General features: G+C 44.6%; 3 protein-coding genes across 8 annotated transcripts in view; 1 reads left to right on the top strand and 2 right to left on the bottom strand.

The window, feature by feature from the left end:
• si:dkey-106g10.7 (uncharacterized protein C11orf95 homolog) overlaps positions 1-3,782 on the bottom strand; it is a 4,950-nt gene extending 1,168 nt beyond the window's left edge. Inside the window, exons 1-5 of one of the 3 annotated variants that reach the window (XM_035519830.1) lie at positions 3,311-3,782; positions 2,289-2,819; positions 1,377-1,721; positions 426-872; positions 1-161 (exon numbers count right to left, since the gene is read on the bottom strand). The exon at positions 1-161 is cut by the window's left edge and continues 1,168 nt beyond it. In XM_035519830.1, coding sequence (XP_035375723.1) covers positions 1-161; positions 426-872; positions 1,377-1,721; positions 2,289-2,819; positions 3,311-3,446 — 1,620 coding nt within the window. In that variant the 5' untranslated portion in view covers positions 3,447-3,782. The remainder of the gene's footprint in view (positions 162-425; positions 873-1,376; positions 1,722-2,288; positions 2,820-3,310) is intronic. The other 2 variants (XM_035519831.1, XM_035519832.1) reach the window with 2 other exon arrangements.
• A 778-nt stretch (positions 3,783-4,560) lies between these two features.
• On the top strand, positions 4,561-11,823 carry si:dkey-28a3.2. Of its 3 annotated transcripts, none has more exons than XM_027017255.2 (6): positions 4,561-4,708; positions 5,537-8,379; positions 8,496-9,067; positions 9,801-9,859; positions 10,127-10,435; positions 10,536-11,823. In XM_027017255.2, exons 2-6 carry the CDS (start codon positions 5,749-5,751, stop codon positions 10,607-10,609), a joined length of 3,645 nt encoding a protein of 1,214 aa, XP_026873056.2. In that variant the 5' UTR covers positions 4,561-4,708; positions 5,537-5,748; the 3' UTR covers positions 10,610-11,823. The 3 variants fall into 3 exon arrangements, with proteins under 3 accessions (XP_026873056.2, XP_026873053.2, XP_026873055.2); XM_027017252.2 differs by having other exon boundaries at positions 10,124-10,435; XM_027017254.2 differs by having other exon boundaries at positions 4,561-5,087; positions 10,124-10,435.
• A 309-nt stretch (positions 11,824-12,132) lies between these two features.
• ecsit (ECSIT signaling integrator) lies at positions 12,133-16,486 on the bottom strand. Of its 2 annotated transcripts, none has more exons than XM_027017260.2 (7): positions 16,408-16,486; positions 15,060-15,471; positions 13,936-14,159; positions 13,689-13,746; positions 13,305-13,453; positions 12,808-12,928; positions 12,133-12,564 (listed from the first exon to the last, which is right to left on the bottom strand). In XM_027017260.2, the coding sequence occupies exons 1-7, from the start codon at positions 16,426-16,428 to the stop codon at positions 12,305-12,307; spliced, it is 1,245 nt and encodes a 414-aa protein (XP_026873061.1). In that variant the 5' UTR covers positions 16,429-16,486; the 3' UTR covers positions 12,133-12,304. The 2 variants fall into 2 exon arrangements, with proteins under 2 accessions (XP_026873061.1, XP_026873060.1); XM_027017259.2 differs by lacking the exon at positions 16,408-16,486 and adding an exon at positions 15,548-15,992.
• Between the last annotated feature and the right edge of the window lie 26 nt (positions 16,487-16,512).

The raw sequence follows: 16,512 nt of genomic DNA, 5'->3' as shown, positions 1-16,512 counted from the left end.
GTTACGCCTCTGGTCCTTTCCGGGGTAGTGGCCGTGGCGACCCGGGGCAGACAGGACTTTGGGTCCCACGCTATCCTCTGCTTCGGAGGCGCTCGGCCCGGCAGGTTGAGCCGACGTTGCCTGTCCATCGGCGGGATCAGGGGCGTTGTCGCTGGGGAGGGCTTTCACAAAACACAGAGAGAGGCAGTAAGTGCCACCTGCAGTTCAGCATGGCATTTTCAAAGTAGAGGAATCACATTCATTTCTTTCATTATAGGATACATCTTTATAAATTCAATTCAAGTTCAACCACACTTGCTTTCAACATCAGACTGGTTATTTCAGGCAGTTAGGAATTCCTTTGATTTTTCTACCTCAAATTGTGAATTTTTCTACCTCAAATTGTGCCCAACTCATGTAGTGTGTGTGTGTTTGTTAGCCTTTACTCTGTTCTGTCTGCATGGCTGGCTCCCCCCCGACCCCTTCCTCTGTCCACGCGCTGGCTATGTCTTCCCTCTCTCTGCGGCTGAGGCCGCTGGTCTCCGGGTGGCGTTCCTGGATGTGCCTCCGGAAGCTGCTGACTCTGGCCAGCGGCAGCTGCTCCGAGCACACCATGCAGTAGCAGCCCGGCCTGCCGGGGGGCCCGAGTGCCACTAGGTAGTCCAGCCGCAAGCGCCAGGGGCACCCGTTCCTCAGTTTCTGGCGGGGAAGGGGTCGTGGCATGGCGTTCGGCTTCCTCCTCGCACCTGATGGCTCCCCTTCCCCCGCCATGTACGGCTCTAAGCCGTCCTGGAGAGGCTGTGTCTCTGAGGGGAAGAACTGGACTGAGTTGTTCTCGGTCAGATCTTTGGTGTCTGGCTCTGATTTGAAAAAGTCTCTTGTAGAATCTGAATCTTTGGGAGGAATCGAGGACATGCGGAAAGGAAATACAAGGCACTCTTGTTATAATTCATACCATCATGTTTAAACACATGTTAGGAACACTTCCATGTACACCGAACATGGCCTTTCATTCAAATTTAATTTTGCAGTTTACTTTCAGTTTTACACTGTAAACTATAAATGTAAATTGTAAATATTTAATCTTAATATAGCTTCCCCCTTTACAAACTGTACTGTAGCTAATCTAACCTTCTATTTTCACACATCGACTCTTTCCAGTTCCTCCCTCTACATCTGACCACGTTTTCTTTTTCTTCACAATCAAAAAATTTAACACCCCCCCCCCCATCTCCCTTTATTCTGGCTTCCTATCTTCCAACTCCTGTGTCAGCTTCACACTGTTCTGCCCACCGTCTTATCATCCACCTTCACAAACGTTCTTTCTCATTTCATGGTTCTCCATCATCTCTAGGGTCTCCCTGTGTAACACACACACACATTCTAGGGAGCCTCACCATGCATCTGCGCCCACGTCTGCAGCACACAGTGTTTCTCCTCAGCACTGTACACCAGTGAGTCGGGGTGAAGCTCCAGCACGTGGCTCTTGATGTGGTCCAGGTGCAGAGAGGGCAGCGGACGGCCGCATACCATGCACACAAGGCGACCCGCCTCCACCTGGTACTCCATCAGGAACTCCTGGCGGAACCAGGCGTGCAATGAGTCGTTCAAGTAACGCTCCAGCATCTGTGCCGACGGGCCCCTTCGCTCCGGGGATGGCGGAGAGGAGCTCACCTGGCTAGCCCGGGACTGGAGCTGGCGCTTCGGTGTCGCACCACTGCAAGGCTCACCTGCAGGGGGAGCTAGAGAGGGTGGATCAGAAGGACATGACTTGCAATAACTGTGTATCCAAAAGAAGTTATGTTGGATGATGACAGAAAATGAAGCAGTGACAGTCATAAATGGCCTCAGAAAATAGTGAATGGTGAAACTACCAGAGCCCAGATAGTAAGACAGATTTTGAGACGTTTGCAAGTATTTTTAACTGTGTTTTAAATAGTTACAGAAATATTGTCCCCTAAAACTTTGCAATGAAACAGCCATGGGACCTTGACAAAGGTCATTAAAAATGTGTCAGTATAATCATGTCACCTCAGGTTATATCCTGGCATAGTTTGTTAAAGATTGCTCATACAGGGAAAAAATTGTTCAGATAGGCAGACTTTAAGGACGTAGGGATTGCTATAGAGCCTACAGTTTTAAGTGTGTCCGGATATGAATAAAAAGATCTACACATACACACCCAACTGCATGCATCTCACAGAGCAGCTGCAATCTATAAAGATTCTCAGGCAGTGAGATAGCAAATGCAGGAATCACACAGCACACTTTAACAGAAACTAAACTTCAAAGCAAAAGCATGCACTCACGCACACCTGCCGAATGCAGCTTTGCGCAGCTCAGCGTCTCCTCCGGCTTGGAGGCGACGGCCGGCTCGGAGCAAAAAGGCCTCTGACTGCTCTCCATGTTGAGGTGGCTCTCCCAGCCAGAGCGGATCACCTCCTTGTCGGACACGCTCCAGAGCAGCGAGTCGGGATGCTTCTGCCGGATGTGGCGTTTGATGGTGCTGAGCTTGAGCGTGGCCAGCGAGCTCCCACACACCATGCAGATCATGCCGTGCCTCCTCGGATCGAAGTCCATCAGGTACTCGCTCCGCCAGTATTCGTGGTAGTAGCGGCGGTGGTCCCGTCCAGGTATACGGCTGTGGCCAGGCCGCGAAGCCCGTGCAGGTTTGGTCGGAGCTGGCTTGTGTCCGGACGGCCCCGGGATGGGGGACAGCAGGAAAGGGGAGTTGGGGCTCTCCGAGACACTCCAGTAGCTCGTGCCAGGAGAGCACACAGATGCAATCAGACCGGATTGGCTGTCATCCCCTATGTGACCGTTGGTCATATCATTATCACCTGAAGCAGAACAAAAACCACACAACATTAACCTGACCACGTTTTCTTTCCTTTAACAACTATTCTACGTACATTAATTCAGTCCTTGCAACAGCTATAAACAGGATTAACGAAAGCGTGTTGTTCTCATAAAAAGAATAAGCTGCGTGGCTTGCTTTATTTGTGCTTTTTAAAACTGTTTTACGGCAGATGAGCTCTAGGCCCACACAGCCCTTAGGCTGCTTATTCCAATCGAGGAACCCTTTATTTCCGCAGGGCCACATTGTGTACAGCACAGGGGGGGTGGCGACACTATTTGATGCGCTGCCGATTTCCGCTGGGTGGCGACTAAGATTCGCAGTAGAACCAGCATGGCACTCCGCCTTTGTTTATAGTGGAGCCCGAGAAGCGAGGGGCCATGCCGCTGCGCGCTATTGTTCGGCACCCGGACCAACGCCGCACACATCGACCGTAAGGTTCAACCGTAACATTTTAACGCAGCAATCTTTTACCTGCCGAAAGGTCTCCCAAGGCGCCCCGCTGCGCTGTCGCCTCCCCTTCCTCAGCGCTTATTATTAATGAGAGAGATTCTGTCTGCTCAGCGCTGTGGACTTCGGGCTCCGACTCCTTGGACTCCTTTGCTTCCATGCCTACCTTGCGTTATCGGACGGAACACGGCTTCCACTCCTTGTGCGTAACAGTGTCACGACCGGAGGATTTCGTGGCAGCATTCGGCAGACGGTTGGGAAAATTTCGGGAGCACGCATTCACCCATTTACAGTGTGTGCAGCGTCTGTCTGTGCACTATACCTTCACAGCGCTGTTTTGGGTTGAAATTGAGTGAACTTTTAAGTGTCGGCGTGAGTTCAGGTCGCACTTCACCCCGGTCGAAGTCTTATTAAAAGCTTGTCAAATGTTCGATCACTCCAAGTGGCCTTCTGTGTGTATTTTGAGGCTCCGCTTGTCTTCAGGGTGGGGAGCCGAGCTTGGGGCCCCTGGGGCTCCTTAAGGGGCTCCTGGGTAAATTTAAAGAGACAGTAGCGGCTCTCACGCAGTGACGTTTGTTCCGTGGGGCCAGTCAGATATAGCAGGTGTTCATGTCCTGCGTGATTAGGAAAATAGAAGTGCGATCTTTTAATGTAATTTGGGCTTGTGTCGCCGTAACTATACTTGTTCCTCACACAAAAATTCTTGAAAAATAGCCATTCATAATGTAGTTACTATGTGTGTTTTATGCGATATAATATTGCGTTTACATTCCAGTGAATCGTAAGTATAGTCATCTATTTTGCTACTAAATAGAGAGATTTTTATCATATGGAACACATTTCGTTTAGGTCGCACACAATAGACAGTAAAATTATTTAGACAATTTATTAATGATAGCAAACACAGTAGCTTATATTAATGAATATATATCCCCGAATTTACCATTCAACATATATTGAACTGTACAGTTAAACAGAACTTGTTTCAAAAACATTTTGTATATGCGTATCTTGTTTATATTCGGCAATTTGACGTTTGTATATGAGGAATTGTGGAACTAAGGTGACAGAACAATTCCATTACCATTACACCGTTGCCCGAATTGCTCGTCCCGTGGGTCGGCAGGGGAGCGTACTGCGGCTTTAAGAGCCCTATCCGTTCATGCGTACTGCGGCTTTAAGAGCCCTGTCCGTTCATGCGTTACGCAGCGTACACACACACACACACACACACACACACACACACACACACACACACACACACCAGCGGTGAGGTCCTCGCCGGTCTCACATCCTGGTACTTTTCACTACATGGCAGCGACGGAGAAGGGCTGTTTCGGGAAGTGGCTGCAGTATCCTGTGACTGTGCTTTAACGTTTAAACGTCTGTAAACAGTCCCGGAAAGTTAGGTGTAACTACCAGGTAATACGCATGCATGTTTTTTTTTTACGCAGGTCTAAACGATCGCGTTCAGTTGCCGTGTGTTTTCGCTGCAAACATCAAGTCAGCCTCCGACACGAAGACAGAGGAGCCTGTGAGGAGAGAAGAGGAAGAAATTGTCCATTGTAGCTTGGGGTTGAAGACTGCTACCGTAAACGCAGTGAAATACCGTTGTATTCATCTTGTTTTTAAACGCAGTTTCTTTTTTTAATCAACGTGTATTCCTTTAGACATGATAGACAATGGTCAAAGGTCGACATTAAAGAGGGAATGTTTAAAATAAACGATTTGAACACTGATTGAGATACAGGCTTAAAGTGACTGACGTCTCTGCGTCACGATTATCCCATTTGCACATTAAGTATGTTATCTTGCCCTCATTTGTTCGTTTTATTTCTTCATTTTTTTGGTTTTTCTTCCTTATTAACCGTACTACATAAATCAGTAGCAGACAAATCGTTAGCTAATTAACAAAATAGCAGTACTGAGACTTTAGAAACAATTAATCATTACATTTTCAATACCTCATTTTGTATGTACTATATATTTTAGATACAGAAATAAACCATTTACTGCTAAATCAGTTCAGGAGTGTGATTTTACAGATTATAATTCTAAGGCTGTAAAATCATGTGGGTGGGGGTTCTATATTGTTCAATTCTTAAGACTATACCTGAAATATTTTTTTTTGACTGAGCTTTAAAAAACGTTAATTAAGGTTTTTTTTTTTTTGTTTTTTTTTAATCGTGCTAAAGCCAAAAGTGAATCTTCATAGCTAACATCTTTTTCCATTCTTTTTTGTTGATGCAGGTTATGCCATTGTCCGCTGCTTCAAGAGTTGGAAGCTACATTTCACTTTTGCAGTGAAAGTGGCCTGAAAAAAGGAGAACAACCTCACTTAAAGCAAAATGTGACAAAAAAAGGTTCTCTAAAACATCCCTTTCCCTGCCCTTTAGGACACAATGGAGTTTGATATGTACATCAGTAAACTGTGATAAGGATGACATGACCAAACAGCAGGTATGTCTAAGACAAAGACCTTGAGTAGGCAACGCTATCGACCAGTATCAGAATTTGATGAAGTCACTCTTGCTTGTAAAAGGGAGTACTGGAGGACTAAGAAAAGGGAGCAGAGAGCAAGATTGTCTCTTGCCAAGAAGACGCCCAGAGCTCCAAAGACTGGCAGCTATAGATCCGTATTTACAGTGCCCAGTCTCACAGATAAACATGTGTCAGATATACCTCATTCCAACTTTCATCCTGCTTTGCTCTCTACTAATGGTTCATACCAAACTGAAGAATCAAATGTGGATGGTACCATAATAAAACTCAATGGGGTGCCACTTACCAAGGACTTACCAGTGGCTGCAGCACCCAAACAACACAGGGTACACCTAAGCAACACAGAAACTCGACAGACACAGAATAAATTTTCAACCTTTAATGACAAACTCTCAGGCATTTCTCAGCCAGGCCCTGTTCCCCAGGTTACACCAGAGTACAGCAGAATAGAAAAGCCGCAGATTAAAAACTGTGCTCCACCCAGATCCTTGGCCTTTGGGGAATATAAGGTCCATAAAGACCTGCGCAGTCTAGGGGGAAAAGGTGCCAACACAAATAGAAAAGCATGTGTGTATGTCCCAGAATGCAGCACAGGCCTGCACAGAACTGTTAAAGTGCCCATGAGTGAAGAGGAGAAGGCTGCAAAACGTAGGGAGAGCTGGCGTATCAAAAAGAGAGAGCAAAGAGCAAAACGTGCTGAAAAGCTAAAGAAGGACAGGGAGAGGATGCAGTGTTTTAGTAAAGGACAGCAGGATACTGGGAAGCATTCCCGCTTGGCTCCTGCACGTTCTTTATTCTCGGTCAACACAATGGCTTCGAAAGGAGCCAAGCAACATAACTCTGTTATGTCTGTTGACCTAATACTGAGTGATGGAAAACCCGTTCATTTTACAGTCAAAATGGAAAGTGACATTTTATCATCACCCAAACAGCAATCAGGTGACACTCAAGGGCCAGTAACCAAAAACTTCTCACCGGTTTTGGCTACGAGAGCTAATCACTTGCAAGGCACAAAACCAAATAATATTTCGATGCATTCTGGGGTTTCTCAGCAGACTTTGAGCACTGCCCAGGTGACTAACCAATCCAAACGGCTGCAGCATAAGTTTATACGAAATCAAAAGAGGCACAGCATACTACAAGGAGATAATAAAGTGGAGACGGCCGCGGAGAGGCATGCCAAACAAAGGGAGTACTGGCGAATCAAAAAGCGGGAGCAAAGGGCGAGGCTCTCTGCAGAAGCAAAAGCCCGTCTGAAGGAGAGGGCTGCAATGAGGCGCCGCTCAGAGAGCTGCCGTGGCGTCCTGGAGCAAACGCAAGCGACTCGGACTAGCTTCCAACATAGAGTCCCACAAGCAAAAAACAGCACGCTTGCCAGTGCCTCTGAGACCATCAGTGGTTTTATCAGAGAAGATGGTACATTAACTGTCCCCACCACAGGGACTTCGGCTGAAATTCTTCTGCCAGCTAGGAGTTGCAGTTCATCTGCAGTAAAATCATCAAGCCTAGCTGGTCCATCAGTCTCTCAGTCACAAAAGCTGGTCAGCGCTGGAAGCAGGTCTGCTGTACATGTCTTTCCATATAATACGAATTCCTCAGTGAATATTCACCAAAGGTCTACTGGTCAGAAGATTTCAACTGTTGAGCCGCTAGTCAGATCAAAACTAGCTAGCAGTACAACAAACCCTGAAATTCTTAAAGGCTTAACAGAGACTATTCAGGTTGAAAAGGAGGATAGGATGACAAGAACGGAGTTGGGGAGTTGTGGTCCCTCTTCCGCTGTTACGCCAAGTATAATCTCGGCGGCACATGATACCATAAAACAAGAACCCAGTTATCCCTCAATAGATTCCGTCTATTCCCTCTCAAATCAGGATCTGAATATTAACATTAAACCCTCACCTTCCCCTTCTTCTGAGACCATGGCTGAAATTGGTGACAGCCAGGCCACAACTCTCTTGGTGGTGGCCTCTATGAAGAAGCTCTTGGAAGAGTCTCTTAGCTCTGTTGTGGACAGCAATACCTTTTCTATGGGTGAAGAAGTGCTTCAGTCATGTAAAACTGAAAAGAGACCCTGTCATCAAGAGGAGACAGATAAAGACATAAGTCTCATCCATTCTCCATTATGTGTAGAAGTGGAGCGCGACTTCTCGGGGGACACTAAGCCTGCCTTCGAGATCAAACAGAGTCCAGTTCTCTGTCTCCCGCCCCCTCAGGCTCAGGTGCCTGACTTTTCTGCCCAGAGCCCTGTCCTTTTGCACATGGACTCCTCAGTCCTGCTCCCTTCTGCTGGAACTGCCCCCGCTGAAAGCTCATGCTTTGGTCAAGGTTCAGAAGGCGAAAGAGCTAAACTGCCAATGGCTGCAGGAACAAGGCCCTTGCAAAGACGAACACAGGGATGTCGAGGGGAGACCACAGGACCTCTGCAGTGTCATCCCCCAGAGGCCCGTGGAGGTCAGCAGCTGAATGAGAGCAGCGAGCTCCAGAGGAAGAGAGAGTACTGGCGATTAATGAAAAGACAACAGAGGGCCAGAAAGGCCAAAGAGAAGGAGAGAAGTAAAGACACCATGCTGCATAAACAGCCATCTCAGGTAACATGTACTTCTTCTTACTTGTGCATACTCTAGCGTTTATCTTTTTATGTGAACAGAACTAAATTTAGCAAGTCTCTGTTGTGTTTTTTTAATTGTCTTTTTTTGTCCCATAGTCAGTAAAGAGGAAATGTGACAACTCTCACACCTATCAGCCCGCAGTGGCTAGGTCAGTGAGTCACACGCGCTTCGACAGCTGTGCCATTCCAGCTACTGTCACCTCAGCTCCCTCCCATCTAGTGTTGAGCTCCACTACATCAGCTACCCAACAGTCTTCAAATGGTGGAAGGCAGCTATTTCTGGAAGCAGAACAGGCTAAGAGAATATCTACTGAGGCTCCTCAGGTGAAGCAGTGGCAGCTACAGGTGCAGGGAGGTGCTCCCACTCCACCCCCCAGACCAAATGCTGTCACATTCACACAAATGAACCGGGCCAAGTTCCCAGGTCCGCAAGCCCAGACCAGAGGGCCCTTCATGACTAAATTAAAAAACAATCAAAGCCACTTTAAGGCAATCTCAAATCAAGAACTAGATGCAGATGAGCTCGTAAGAAGGAAGAGGATGCATTGGAGAATAAAGAAACAGGAACAAAGAGCAAGAAAGGCAGCACGGGAAAGAGAGCTCAGCCAGGAAAGAGCACACAACCTTTTAGGACCCACATCTAGCAACGTTAGTGAGTTAACTCAGCGGTAAGTCCTCCAGGCTTTTCTCACCAGCCCTGCAACATGGAACACTGCATTTCCAACAAGCTGGCATTATTTAGTTTCAAATGCTGGCTTGTGCATATTCATAAACTACACATAGAGGGAGTAACAGATTAAAACATCTGCACGACACTAACTCCCTACCCTAGTTGAGTATACAGAAGGGAAAGGTTTAATAAACAAAAGAGAAAGGTGCATACCCCATTTTGGCTTTTAAGTCTGTTAAAAAGGTGCAATGCCATGCATACATACACACATGCACGCACGCACGCACGCACACACACACACACACACACAAACAAACAAACAAACAAACGTTAGATGTTAACAGAGAAGTTACACATCTTCACTTCAAAGAGCCAGTTGGTCTGGTATGGGAAGTAAACAGGGTGGAGCCCAGAGTAATGTGATGAAGCCCGTTTATTTTTACTTACAACTCGAGCAGAGTTGCAATGGCAAGGTTAATGTCAACATCAAGGTCAAGGTTAATATGATCTTTGGAAAGAGAAAGAGGTAGACAAACGACCCCTGAATACACTGCTGCACACATTGCAATATATTACTTATGGAAGATGTATTACTGTTTGGGAAACAATCACAAAACGTGTAGCACTCTGTACCTAATAATGCAATAACTGTATATGCAAATGTCATGGATTGGTTCATATGTTGATAATCTAGTTTGTGTGGTATTTTTCTTTTTCTTTGGCCTTTGCAGTACTCCACTAGACAGAATGGACTTCCTTCCTGAGCAGTGTCAGACTATGTCTTTTAAAGGTAGCCTCAACCTTAAATCTGAGATATTTAAACAAATATAAAATGAAATAAGTAACTTTATTAGTCTGAAGTCCTTTTCATGGCCAGATAGAATAACTACTAGAATAATAACCTAGAATAACCTCAACTTGTTTTATAACCTTTTAGATTGTAATTACTTTATGCACAAAACATAAAGTTTAATTTGAAACAAAAGCCTTACCCGTGGAAAGATTTTCAGCCAGAAGTCTTTTGTTTGCCCTTGTCTCTGCATTTTTCACCCAGAAGAAGCAGAGCTGTGTTTCAGCCCCGCCGACGATTGCTCAGACGAGCCTGTCTCAGAGGTCAAGTGGAGGAGCGCCTACCTCATGGATTACGACCCGGTTCACCAGTTGCTGGTGTGCATGGTGTGCGGGCAGCAGCAGTATGCCCTCAGCGTGGAGGGGGCGAGAGCTCACATCGAGGAGGCCCACCCTGGCACCCTGGCCCTGGATGAGAGGGAACGCCAGCGTATCCTAACGGCCTGGGACGAGCAGGTGGCTGTGAGAGAGCGCTTCTTCACCAGCCAGCTCTGGCAGCATGGCTGCAGCCTCAAAGGTAGACAGGCACGCTAATGGTGTCACCGCATAAAGACCCTCCATGCCAAATGGCATTTCGTTTGTGTGTCGTATGACGAGGATGGGGCTCTTCTTTGCAGGAAAGAGTGAGGAGCCCACGGCTGAGGTCGAAGTGATTCTGGACCCCGACGACCTTAAACAAGCCAGTATGTGAATATCTTCCCAGGCCCCCGGCTCTGGTAAGCTGTGACTGGTTCCCAATGAGAACGACTCACGCTGCCAAGGCAACTGGATGTTGTGCGTCACGGTTTGTAGAAGGAACATGAGCTAAGGGACAAGAGCGTAAGGAGTTTCCATCACTGGGGATGGATATCCAAATGCTCTTTTTAAATAAAACTCAAAAACCTAGTGAGGGCTGACAGACCTGCATTGCACCATGAGGCCTACTGTCCTCCCTTAAGCCTAAGCTCTCTTCATGGAAGTGACCTAACACATCAGCCATAGGTTTTCCTATCTGGATTGCACTGCATTAATGTACTGCAGACATTTCTGTAGAAAAATGGGCAAAATGACACATACAGTGTTAAATGTCATTTGTTGAAAGGTATACATTTAATGTATGTTTAATTTTTGAAGTCGCCAGGATGAATATGTTAATGGTCAGTAGCTCTTTGGGCTGTAGAGCTTTCTTGACCTGAGACGTTGTGTTCAGTAGCCAGTAGGTCTCTTCTGTGGCATGCTGTTTGCTCCATTATCTCACCCCGGTGCATTAGATGATCTTTTGAAACAACTCCCCTGTTTAAGTTACTATTACCTACTGAATATATCTACACAAACAGCTGTAATGTTACATGTTTGATTAACACTCAGCCAGTCATATAACTTGTATGTATACATTTGCTACACACACTTTTTTGCAAACTTCAGTTCTTCAGTTTTTTTCCCCCCACATACTTGTGCTTTGTTCTTATTTATATAGATGCTAAAGAGCCTTTAAGTCACTTGTACATTTTTTTATTATTATTTCAAACTCTATATTAAGCTAAAAAGTAAAGTTGGCAAATAGACTTTGGCATGGTTTGCCAAAGCTTATTACAAACTAAGAGAAATGCAAGCTGTCTAACATCACACATGGAGGCGCTTGCTTGAAAATTAAATATCCATGTGATTTGGGCAGACCAACTTCATTACAGGAGCCAACTTCATTTAAGCAAGAATAAACAAGCAAGCAAATGCATTTTTTGGGAACTCATCAACATCTTTAAAATGCAGCATATCCATTTTCTAAAAATGGATTACAGTGTGTTTAGGAATAGTAGTGATTGGTATTAGAGTTTTGTAGAATTTTTTATTAATTTGTATTTTTTTTTCTCTATACATGGCCTTATCACATCTTTTTTTTAGCTAATAAAGTCTTTTTGTACCCTTGTTCTTTTTGCTTTCTGCATTGATTATATATAAAAATTAATATTTCTATAAGGCATGTATAAAGAAGTAACTTTTTACTAAACTGAAATCTCAGCCCTAAAAGGTGCATATATGACCCACATATTATAGAATTCTCTACAGTTCCCTCAATGCACAAGGCTGACAACAGTAATGGCATGAAGCGCGATTGGTGTAAAAAAAGTCCCTTCAGTAAGGACCCTTAACCCTTCAACAAAATTTCCCACTGCAACTCATTTTTCTATCCCATGTTTTCGCCAACAATCTCACAAACATAAACCAGTCCAATAGTTTGTTTCATGCCAGACAACTTGTTTGTGGCCAGTTTTGTTTAATGACCAGTTTATCCTGATTACTACAGAAAAAAACAAAAACAACCCAAATCCTCCATCCGGCCTTTGCTGCTGAATGCAACCACACCTCTATTACCACTGCAGTCTGGGAAACGTCTTTCTACAGCCAGTCACTGCTTCATCCCCTGCGAGCGCGCTGCTTCCTGCTCTGTGATGTGCTCCATTTCTGGCCCCGCTTGTGGATTTTGTCCTGGGTTGTACTGCACACCTGCAGCTGTCTGGAGCTCTCCGGACCCAGCCTCCAGGCGGAAGAATGTGGGGACCCGTCCCAGGATGGGGTTGGTCTCCTGCAGTCTGCAAATCCAATGGGCCAGGGTGGCTTGGTCTCCCCCACCTGTCATGCACATGGCATACACTGGGCCCTCCTCCACTGCACCAGAGGGATTCCAGGAAGATCAGAAATCAGTTAAGTCAGCCAGTAACCACTTGTTACGATAGTAAACGTATTACTAGAAAAAAGAAAGCAGTGGAAACCAGTGTAATAAGATGGAACCAAACAGCACATAAAAATTGGACATTGATAGGTTTCTCTGAATCGAGTTAAATCCAGTGGTACTAAATTGGACGCGTGTGCCTGCATGTACACTTCTTTGTATACAGATTATAGTCTCACCTTCATCAATGTCAAAGCTGTCATCATCTCCCAAGTCTCTATTAAGATCAAGACTAAGAAGCTGGGGGTAGAAGAGGCTTTGCTCAGGACCAACAAGTTCTGGATCGAGCTCCTCCTCTAGCTAAATGGAAATAAATTAATTCATAATTAAAATCATAGCGAGTTACTGTGGAGTTGTGTAACATTCCAATGTTATCCTTCATGCCATACACTCTGCCCTGATCCCAAAGTAATTATAAGTGTTGAATATTTTACCCATCTAAAGTTCTCCCAACACAGGGCCCAGTGCTCAGTTCTGTCTGCAGGCACCCATAACTGACTGTAAAGTCACTCAGTACCAGCAGGGAGCACACTGCTGAAGGTTCAGTTGAGGAAACAGTGCCTCATTCGACTGAGCTAATGAATGTCTTTACGTTTTCATATATTTGAAGATAGCATAACAGATGACAATGTTATTGGCAGGTCATGAATAATGGTTAATCACAGTTGGAGCAAACCTTCTCCTCAGGGGGGACAGGCTCAGCACGGAGCAGATAGTAATGGACACAGGTCTTCCTGAGCCACAGTGGGAAGGGGCCCTCCACAAACACGGGTCTGTTTGGGTTGTGCTTGGCCAACAGAGCGCGCTGTTCTGGGCTCTGAATGCCTGTTATGAGGGCAGAAATTCAGAGCCCAAAAGAAAGTTTAAGCATTTATCACTTTTAAACTATCTGGTATCTGAGTACACAGGTAGGTGTTTACTATGTTACATTTACTGAGCTTTGTAATGCTATGAACATCTTTAGGTGGAATGATTGAGCTGGTGGGTCAAAGAAGTGCATATTTTAAATTTTGGTTCTGAACAATAATCCATGAATCTAGGGCAAGATTGAGTTACATACCTACAATATGCGGTTGTGAAATTTCCTCTCCTGTCTCTGTGATGTCTGTTAATGGGTGCTAACAAAGAAGAGACAGTAAATAGCATATGATTTGCACATCAACATTTGACTGAACAAAACATGACAAAAATTTCTTGTGTTGTAATGATAATCATATTCGCTCCCACTTCTGTGACATACCAATCCAAGAACAAAAGAGTTCATGATTGTCTTTAAAAATAGGCTAGATAGCTGTTTCAGTATTTACCTGATAAACGGTAACTGTAGCATCTAGGTCATTAGCGATACGGGTGAGAGAGAAGTGGGCAAGGTCCACGGGGTCTTTTGGGAGCTCGCGTGGCACTGGGAATGGGTTTGCATTCCTAAACTTGGGAAACCAGTACATAATTCGCTGGTACTTCCTCATGGGGTGGCTCTTCTTTCCAAAGATCTGAACCAGGAGGACCTTGGTTTCCACGTTGGGCATGATTCCTGCCAAGCAAAAATCAAACATCAAATGTGCAAGTTTCCCATGCAGAATGTCTGCTTCCACATGTTCATAAACATGGTCATCACAGTACCTGTATCAAGATGAATTTCATTAAAAGGTAATTTGCTATACATACTAAATAAACACTACACTTAATACTAAGATTATTAGAATTAGGCGAACCTTGTAGCTACTCTCCAGCCATTTTATTAGGTATGCCTATACATTTAACAGTTGTGCGATACCTGTAGCCCAACTTTTACAATACACAATCTGTCAGCCATTCTCTACCCCATTTGTGGCTGTTCAGTTTCTGACCACAGGATCACTTATGACCACATATTAATTGGGAGGCTGACCTCTCTCAATAACCAGAAAATAACCAGAAAACAGCAATCCTGTCATCAGAAATTGACCACTGTTGACTTGGATGATGGCTAAGGCAAAGTGAGTTATAGTCATCAGCTTCAAGGTATTTCTAAGAAATCTTTCTTAAAAAATGGTATTTATTTAACCCTGCACACTGCATTATTTCTACTGAAACCACATTTGCCAGTATTAGCATTACAGAACAAATATTGATTAATAAGGCACATTATCATTATTAAGCAATCTGCCTGTTGTGCCCATAGACAGTGAAGTTATGCTACCTTCAAGCAGGTTGTAAAGACATTATCATATTATATTATGGTGTCATAGCCTAAGAGTGCATAACAATATGTTTAGGAAAATAAAAGTTATACTCCATCACCTTTAACTGAGGAAAAAAATAGTGTTAGAGTATGTTTCATTATGTGGGCTTATCCTTCTTTACAGCCATACATTTTCAATGTTAGTATGTTTATATCCAATATAAATGTTTGGCCAATGAAAAGGAAAAACACACACACACACACACACACCATAGTTTTCCATCTGCTCCAACAGCTGCACTCCACACTCTTGCTGCCTGGGGTAGTGATTGAACATCTTTTGGATAAAGTTCTGTGGCACGAACACGTCTTTGGGAAACACGTCCAGCAATTTGTTGTAGACGGCTATGTCCCGTTCTACTCCAAATTCTGGCATTTTCTTCAGAGCAGCATAGATAAACTCCACGTGTCCACGTCGTCGGATGTCTTTTTTGCTGAAAACCTCGACCACTTTGTTGAAACTGGCTTTAGTTTTGGAGTCTTTGGATGTTCGCTCAAACAGGTCATCATGTGTGACCAAAGACCTGTCATTCTTCTGAGGCTCATTCTCAACTATTTTCTGAAGTTCTTCGCTGTCCGATTTGTTCTTGCAAAAGGCCGAACCGCAATGAAGCCACCTTGGCTACAAAACGACAATGCACAAAATGGTCAGTACATATCGGTAAGATAAAATGGAAAACGGTTAGGCAAATACTTACATTATAATAGCAGAAACCTGAATCTGGAGACGGCACAAAGGTACAAGGAAACACCTTGGGCTTGAAAGCCAACTTCAATATAGATATGGTGCAGCCACGTAAGAAAAGCCTAGTGACCTTCATGGTCATATATTATCCATAAAAAACCCAAACAATCTCGGTTTAGCACAGACGATAAAAAATAAGAAAGAGTTTACTTTAGATGAGTTATTGCTGTTCTATTAGCTACAACGCAAGCTAGTTTGGATATGCTATCTATGGATATGCCATTTATGTTTACCACCGTCACATCGGATGCAACTTGGAGTTATATTCATATGCCACCTACATTATACCCAAAGCATACATCATTTAATTCAGCATTCGGCTACAGCGGTCAAATCTCCTTCAAGCGATATGCACCAGCAACACTTCCTAGTCCGTTACCATTTGCCGTCCCCATAAATGGTAAGAAACATTCGCATATTTCTTGGTTCCGCCACAGGAAACTATTTGTTCGCCGTATCATTGCCGCTTGGTGGCGGATTAAGTCAAATGTTATATGTCTGACACGAGTAACCCGTTTTCGCTGGTCTGGAGTGCAACACTGCGGCGCCCTTTTTTAATACGAACTCTGTTTTACGCAAAGGAGTTAATGGCTACGTAGGAAAGATTCACATTTTTATTTATTTTGACAGTTTGTATAAACGGAGCTCCTTCGTGGAATCCAGCCACATAAACCCCGTACACGACCGTACACTTAAACAAACAAACAAACAAGCAAACCACACACACACACACACACACACACACACACACACACACACACACACACACACACACACACACACACACACACACACACACACACAGAGACTTGCCTCGGCAGCTGCGCAGCTCATTTCCTGGATTGGTGGTGTTTGAGAGTGGACTTCAGTCTTTCGTGGCAACCTCAGTGCACACGTGTGTTGTCTTCGCTTTCCTTA

The sequence above is a fragment of the Electrophorus electricus genome, chromosome 19 (assembly GCF_013358815.1).
Source record: "Electrophorus electricus isolate fEleEle1 chromosome 19, fEleEle1.pri, whole genome shotgun sequence".
NCBI classification, from domain to species: Eukaryota; Metazoa; Chordata; class Actinopteri; order Gymnotiformes; family Gymnotidae; genus Electrophorus; species Electrophorus electricus.
The sequence above is the reverse complement of the archived record's forward strand: the minus strand, read 5'-3'. Positions and strand labels throughout refer to the sequence as shown.

Bases quoted from the DNA above. Each gene is read 5' to 3' on its own strand.
- ecsit (XM_027017259.2), bottom strand. From the start codon at position 15,676: ATGACCATGAAGGTCACTAGGCTTTTCTTACGTGGCTGCACCATATCT. The intron at 15,472-15,547 runs GTAAGTATTTGC...GTCGTTTTGTAG, and splicing joins CAGGTTTCTGCTATTATAAT to CCAAGGTGGCTTCATTGCGG. The intron at 14,160-15,059 runs GTGTGTGTGTGT...TTTGCTTGGCAG, and splicing joins GGAGCAGATGGAAAACTATG to GAATCATGCCCAACGTGGAA.
- si:dkey-28a3.2 (XM_027017252.2), top strand. From the start codon at position 5,749: ATGTCTAAGACAAAGACCTTGAGTAGGCAACGCTATCGACCAGTATCA. The intron at 8,380-8,495 runs GTAACATGTACT...TTTGTCCCATAG, and splicing joins TGCATAAACAGCCATCTCAG to TCAGTAAAGAGGAAATGTGA. The intron at 10,436-10,535 runs GTAGACAGGCAC...TCTTCTTTGCAG, and splicing joins GCATGGCTGCAGCCTCAAAG to GAAAGAGTGAGGAGCCCACG.